Genomic DNA, 7,678 nt, shown 5'->3' with positions numbered 1-7,678 from the left:
TCTTCTGTACAGAGTGTGTAGGCGCTCTACTCTGTTCTGATGATGTGATGGAAAATATGGCAGGCTGTATTTGATCACAAACTGAATTGATTAGGCTTATGTCTATTCCACTTGATCAAATCCTGAGGAAAGCACACTTGGCTGGCAAGGTTTTAGTCATTTTTAGGCAGGCTGACTGCATTTTCCACAGTGTTTGTTAAACTGTCTCCTTACATGACGTGATCTTTGCAGGCAGGAAGACAAGGCAAGGTTATGAAGTAGCCTAAGTAAAACATTTCCACATCATTTTTAAGTTTTCTTAAAGTAGAGATATCAACATATATTTCTGGGTCAAAAAATCATCTTTGGCTGTTTTCCAGAATTCACTAACTAACTAACTAACTAACTAAACCACTTTTGCAAAATATGTCATGGCATATTATGTTCTGATGCATTTTATTTTTCCTTTAGGCCACATGCCTCCATACTAGGAATACATGATGAACTAGTCCTTGTTTGGACATGGGACTGGTCTCCATGAGGAAAAGTGTCTTTTATTTACTGCCATTGCAAAGAGTCAAAAGATTAATATTATGTGTAAGCATGTTTTCACATCTTGGTGGGGACAAACGTGTCCACAAGGTCCACAAGAATATGAATATCTGACAGTTTTGACCTTGTGGGGACATTTGGCTGACATTTAGCCCCAGAGAGAAAGCTGCTTTTTAAATTAACGCAGCTTTTAATTAAAAAAAAATTGTGTGCGCATGAGTGCATGTGTGTTGTGTTCTCTCTCTCTCTCTCTCTCTCTCTCTCTTTGGCCAGTTTAAATACCCTTCAATTTCAAATGAAATATGTCTGCATCCAAATGTTGGTTTTGTCACCAGAGCATAAATCAGGTTTATGCTGTGGACTAAATGTTCTGACATGTAGTTAATTCTGGCAGATATGAATATCATTTCCTCTTGGTACTGTGTTTTTCTCCCTCTAGAAAGAGCACTTGAAACAAAGAGCTTCATTATTTTTTGTGACAGAGTCCCTATAATGATTTACTTCTGAAATGCAAAAATCTAAAAACACTTTACTGGAGTGTGTTCTTGCTTTGCCAAGAATGCTAACTGTCTGGAAACCAACTGAAAGACTTTCAGCCAATCTAAAAGAGCTTCATTCACAGCATCATACTGAATGCACAAGGTTGTGTCCTCTGAATATGTGAATATGTCAGGTAGGAAAATATAGTAGCAAAACAATTATCCTGGAATGGCTATCTCCTGTGTGAATGGAGCAGATAAGCATATCTGTGTGGTGTCCTGTGGAAAGAGTGAGTAAGTGGATGTGTGTGTGATGGACTCATGCTGAGTCGGTTTCACATAACAAACACCTTGTATGGAAATACAGGCAAACCTCTAGCACTGATTACGCTAACACAGCAGGATGTCCTCTGGTCAAAATAGATTCTAATATGTTATCAGGCAATACCAGATGATTCTGTCAAAGGACTACTAGCAATCAGTCCTCGCTGATTAATCATTAATTATCTATCACTGCAGAAATATCTAGTTTTTAATTGTTTTTAATTAGTAACTATCTAGTTACTTTAACTATTCTAAATAATCATAACTCCTCATGTATGAAGAATAAAACAAACATTTAAAAATGAAGGAAGAAAAAGCATAAGGAATTAGCATTAGGATCTTTATGGAAAGCCAGTTTAGGAAGGCAGTATAGCTGTGGTAAAAAAAAAAATAACTGTGAGAGGAACCAGATGAAGACTGGAATGAGAGAATTTTGCGTCATTCCAGGGAGTTGCCTCTCGCTCTCTCTCTCTCTCTCTCTCTCTCTCTCTCTCTCTCTCCCCCTCTGTTGTCCTGCCCACACTCTCTCACCCTGTCGCACTGATATTACCATGAGCAGCGGTGAACTTTTCACAACTGTTACTCAGCTGCATCCATCCACAGCACTAACATCACACTGACTGCAGGTAAGTGACAGTGATGCTCCACATATTACATTCCTCCAGTCTATTTATGTTGTGTATGGACCATATAATCCAAGCTGCAATAGGCTACATTTTGAACTTTAATATTTATTTCTTTGTATGTGCTGCCACCTTTGAATGACAAATAGATACCATGTGTCTGCTAGGATTTAGATAAATCTGTGTGTGTGCTGTAAAATAAAATGGCTGAGCTGAGGCTACATGAATAAAATAAGTCACAGTGTTACATAAAATACATATAATTATTTACATGCCAGTTTACTCAGAATATCACTACGTATTTCCATCATGCTCTAGGGTGAACTGTTGTTCTTTTGCTGTAGATATTTTACCATGTATAGTGATATTGATTTTGTGTGTGTGTGTGTGCGCGTGTTTGTGTGTGTGTTTTCAGGATGCCCCTCGGAGGGGGAAACAGGTGTGGCTGTTGCCAGAAGACTGTGTACTTTGCAGAGGAAGTCCAGTGTGAGGGGAAGTATTTCCACAAGTCCTGCTTTCTCTGTAGTAAGTCATCAGCTTCTAGAATTTTGTTTTAATAGGCAAGGCTTCCTGTCTGCTTATTATTGTCTAATCTATTTCAGAAATCATTTCTCTGAGACATCCGTGCAGAAAGATGGCATGCCTTGAATTCTTAGGTTGCATGTGAAGAAGACTAACATCACTACTTTCACAAGTGTGTCCATATTAGGAAGTCAGAAAATAAACGTCATTCTGGTGGTGGATGCCTTATATGGGACTCCAGTGTGTCCTCCTCCTCAATACTATATCTGTGTTGTCCACAATAGTGTAGCAGTGCATCAGCGATATAAACAAAGTGTTGTTGATCTAGCCTTGAACCAAAAAGGCTTTTGTGAGTTATTTCCTGAATGTTTTTTTTTAAAGAAAAGAATTTGCACAGACTGGAGACAAAAGAATGCTTGACTGAGAGACACACGCTGTGTTATACAAGTATTTAGGGCAAGTTTTATGTACAACGAGGCTGAAAACATGCTTTTCATTAAATATCATCAGCACAATGCTTAATCTGTATCTTGTAAAAAGCTGGTTTCTGATTTGACTAATGAGTTATGGAAATTTACACCAACTAATCAAAATAATACTGTTTGAAACTGCATTTTAAAACAGTAGATAAATACCTTATCAGAATCTAACATCCCATTAAAGGATATTACAGTGTGCAACTCAGCAGCTGTCTCTCTTCTCCGGTTTGTTTCCACTCAGTGGTGTGCAGAAAGAATTTGGACAGCACCACGGTAGCTGTACACGTGGATGAAATCTACTGCAAATCGTGCTACGGCAAGAAATATGGTCCAAAAGGCTACGGATATGGTGGTGGTGCCGGAACCTTGAGTATGGACTCAGGTGAAGGACTGGGGATCAGACCTGTGGAGTAAGTGGAGGATCTTCATAGTGAAAGTTCTGCTTGGAAATTTATAGTTACAGTGATGAGCTAAGGCTTTTAAATGGACATAGATATTTTTATATTAAAATGTCTGCATCAGATTTGTTTAAATACTTATATATTAAATATATCTTTCTTACACAGGCAAGCACCACATCATCCTACCAACAACCCCAATGCCTCCAAGTTTGCACAGAAATTTGGCAGCTCAGATGTGTGCCCTCGCTGTGGCAAAGCTGTTTATGCAGCAGAGAAAGTGATAGGAGGTGGTAACGTAAGTGACTTCTGTCCTGTTGTTTTATTTTAATTAATAAATACCATGATGCCATGATCTACAACATTAAGTTCCCATATGTACACACATTCATTAAAATGGAATGACAGCATAGAGTGGAAGATGATCCAGCATTTAGTGGGCAAGAATAAACATCTGGCAAATGAGGGGAAGTGAGTTTTTTTTTTGTGTGTATTTTCTTCTAGTCATGGCATAAGGGCTGCTTCAGGTGCGCTAAGTGTGGAAAGAGCCTGGAGTCCACCACACTCGCAGATAAAGATGGAGAGATCTTCTGCAAAGGTGAGCATCTGGTGAACTATCAGCCAGAAATACACACTAATCCATGTATATATTTTAGTCATATGTTATTTTTTCAACAGTGTGAAGGAAATTATAGTATGTTACTATATCAAATATCCCGGCGTTTTACAATCTTGCTCTTGGAGTACATTTGTGTTTATGATTCAGCTCCAGGACTCTGAATCAGTTCATTAATAACCATGAGGTTAAAATAGTTGTGTTAGAACAGGAAGAAGATTAAAATTTATAGTATTCTGATATTTCTGTACCAGTACTGGAAAACACTCTGGTATACCATGTGATACTGTTCTAACAACAGTGTAAATTTCATAATGGACATAAATGGACATAAATGGATTACAGACCTGCGAACTTTTACACATTTTGTGTAGGAGCTCTGCATTTTAACATTGGAATATGCTGCTACAAGTTATCCCTTAAAATATACTAAAAAAGTCTTCCTATTTCCCAACAATAAAAACGGCAGATAAGCGTAGTTGTTTTGAACTCTGTGATATTATTATATAACCCCCCTCTTAAAGCCCCGCCCCCTTTCCCCAACTCTATCAGTCATTGCTGTCGTCTCGACTCAAATTTCTCACTTGAAAGACACAGCTTCACTTTCTGTCAAGGTAAATGGAGAATGTTTTGAATTAATGAATGCAAAAATAAAATATCTTAGTCTATCTTTGACTTAGCTAACATTAGACACGTACATAGTTAACATCCCTATATATATTCGTGACTACCCCATACCCCCAAACCACCCCGTTTCCCCCACCCCCATCCTGGCAGGACTACGCATTATTACTCTTTGGGGTTGGAAGGTCTGGGATTATACTGAGGATTTGAAATGTATAACTCTGTCATTGCTTTGGGTCTACAGGTTGCTATGCTAAGAACTTTGGGCCGAAGGGTTTTGGGTTCGGCCAGGGGGCAGGAGCTCTAGCCCATGCCCAGTAGGAATGCAGTACACAAAAACCAAGAGGATCTGCTCCAGCTCTGTGCTTGGACTTCAGCATGCTACACCTACCACAGAGTCTCACGTGCTTGCAGTTTGCACATGGAAATGCTTTTAAACCTTTAACTACTCATTAAAAGAGCATTATTTTACATGGACCAAATTCCAGAAGCAGCATGATTACACTTTCAATGAGGGGTTTATCAAACAGATGAAGTTTTCATACTGTTTTATATCTACTGGGGTTTAAATTTTCTTAATGAATCTTAAAAATAATGGAGGTTAACGATCCTTTAAAACTGCTAGAAAAAGAGCTAATTTATTAAGGTGACTAAATAAATATTGCTTTCTTGTTCCACTGAGTCAGCAGTGAGCCACACTAGTGGTTTAAAACACATTACCTCACTGTGCAATACTACACATTAATACATATTACAGTTTATGCTTCTTTGGAACCTTTATAAATTAAACTGAAAGAAACATGTTACATGTCTAATAATGAAGAAAATAATTGTGGAGAAATGGTCGTACTAAAATGATCTCCAAACACTGCTATAACCTTCCTTCACAGAAGCATGATAAACATGTGCAGATGACCTGATTGTTTACATATGACATCATTTAGACATCAAAATGCAGCAAGTGTTGTTAATGAACAATGGGGGATTATGTCCCCGAGTCTGTCGGCACCCTGACCAGGAGCATGCTGCCATGAAGACACAGACACATAGCTGGCTGAGTGAATGATGGAATCAAAGACTGAGAGATGCTGAGTGGCAGGTTGTCCTGTGCTAATCTGAAATGAAATACTCCAAATGTAGGTCTTTCAATAGACAACAGAAATACAGATATCAGTAAAAAAAAAAAAAAAAAAAAAAAGTACATCAATAGCAGATTTGTCTTTTCTAGAAAGAGAAAACAGTCACAGTGTTTTGTGTGGAAAAAAGTGGAGAGTGCTTTGCCACTAGAGGGGGTCCTTATGGGTACTTGTTCATGACACTTGTTGCTGGCATATAAAGGCATAAAGGCTTATATAAAACTAAATCAAATCAATATTTGGTGTGGTATTAGTTTTCTGAGTTACACTGTCACACAGTTTTATAAGGAGATTTTTAATGCAGATTTTGGCTTTCATTTATGTCTGTCTCTACAGGTGCCAGACAGCCTCTATAACTTTCTTTTCTGAAAAGTGCTTCATTACTTTAAGTTATTTTTGTTAATGACAAACAAAAATCTATCTAACATTTGATTAGGGGTGGGGGGTGGAAGGGGAGGGGATTGAACATTTGGAAATCTAAAGTTTGCTCTTATCAACAACCCAAAAGAATGATTAGCACTCTGTTTATTATAAGTGGCTATTAACTGTTGACCTTGCTGGACTAATGAGGGGCTTCAAGCTAAATATAAATGCATTTTACCCTTTGGAAATAATGGCACACCAAAGCACAACTGTTTCCATTTGGGATTTACCAGGGAGAATTAGCTGACTGGATCAGGTACAAGACACAGTGTGAATGTTAATACAACATCCATATACACACAAACTGACTGTCTGGAGGCCTGCAATTTACAGGAAGCACTAATGAGGAATGTCTGTGTCATTCTATAAAAAGATATCACATAAACATGCAAGATTTGTTAATAGTATTGTAATAAACTCCAGCAATCAGTTATAAGCCTTTTTAACAAAAGATTTATTAGCATAAATATATTAGAAAAAATATCCAGGCTAATGTTTAGGCTAAAAGGCGTGTTGCCAACAGCAAGCAATAGATAAAGCCTTGGCAGTAAACATAACAGGTGTTTAACACAGTTGAGAGCGATTGTAAAGTCTCTTGAACTGTTAATATCTGATCAACAGTCCACAGCAATGTGAGCTTCTAAATCATATTCCATTACCCTCTCACATTCCCTGCACGATAAATGGCCCGGTGCAGTGGCCAAAGGTGATGTGATATGAACTGACAATCTGCTAGATCATTTTTGTACATTTATCATAGAAGAAACAATGCTCACACACAATGCCCAAACACACCTCCACTCTTACCATGCTGCTACAGAGGCTTGTTAACAAGGGCATGGATATCCAAGTATTGTGACAACAGAGAAATAAATCTAAAAACAAATATGCATGCTAGATATGTAGTGTCCTATGGGATAGAGGGTAAGTTCAGTGATAGACATCAATCAAAGTTATACATTCATAAGTCTCCCAGCAAACACATATTATACACACGGACACGAGTGGCAGCATCAGCTGGTATGCTGCACTATGTTTAGCCACACTGTTGTATGAAGAGTATTACATTCCTGTCATCAAGACACAGAGATTTGAGCTGTCTACAGTTAATATTTTAATCAAAGGCAGTGTTACGGGACAGAGGGTTGGGACGGGGAGACACTGAGATGAAGCACATCTCTAATAGCACAGTCATTAAGCCTCTCTGTGGAACACATGGCCCTACAGACTTGATAAACGAAGCCGTGCCAAACTCCTAGATGTAGGATTCTCAACCTTTTTTTTAGCTAATGATCTCACACAATTGTCTAGGATCTCTTTGTATGCTGTAGCATTAAGATTTCCCTTCAGTGGAACCATGGGGTCTAGCCCATACCTGTTCCAGTGTGGCAGTGCCCTTGTGCATAAAGCGAGGTCCATAAAGACATGTTTTGCCAAGGTTGGTGCTGAAGGGTGCAGAGCCCTGACCTCACCTTTGGGATGAACTGGAACACCAATTATGAACCAGGTCTGACATCTGACAT

At 38.4% G+C, this 7,678-nt stretch overlaps 1 protein-coding gene across 1 annotated transcript; it reads left to right on the top strand.

Moving 5' to 3' along the window:
- The first annotated feature begins 1,811 nt into the window (after window positions 1-1,811).
- Window positions 1,812-5,794, top strand: csrp1b (cysteine and glycine-rich protein 1b). Its single transcript, XM_026921922.3, has 6 exons — window positions 1,812-1,960; window positions 2,373-2,482; window positions 3,200-3,368; window positions 3,525-3,654; window positions 3,861-3,954; window positions 4,841-5,794. Exons 2-6 carry the CDS (start codon window positions 2,374-2,376, stop codon window positions 4,915-4,917), a joined length of 579 nt encoding a protein of 192 aa, XP_026777723.1. The 5' UTR covers window positions 1,812-1,960; window position 2,373; the 3' UTR covers window positions 4,918-5,794.
- Window positions 5,795-7,678: the final 1,884 nt, after the last annotated feature.

This window comes from Pangasianodon hypophthalmus, chromosome 2 (genome assembly GCF_027358585.1).
Source record: "Pangasianodon hypophthalmus isolate fPanHyp1 chromosome 2, fPanHyp1.pri, whole genome shotgun sequence".
Classification (NCBI taxonomy): Eukaryota; Metazoa; Chordata; class Actinopteri; order Siluriformes; family Pangasiidae; genus Pangasianodon; species Pangasianodon hypophthalmus.
This window is presented reverse-complemented; position numbering and strand designations above follow the sequence as displayed.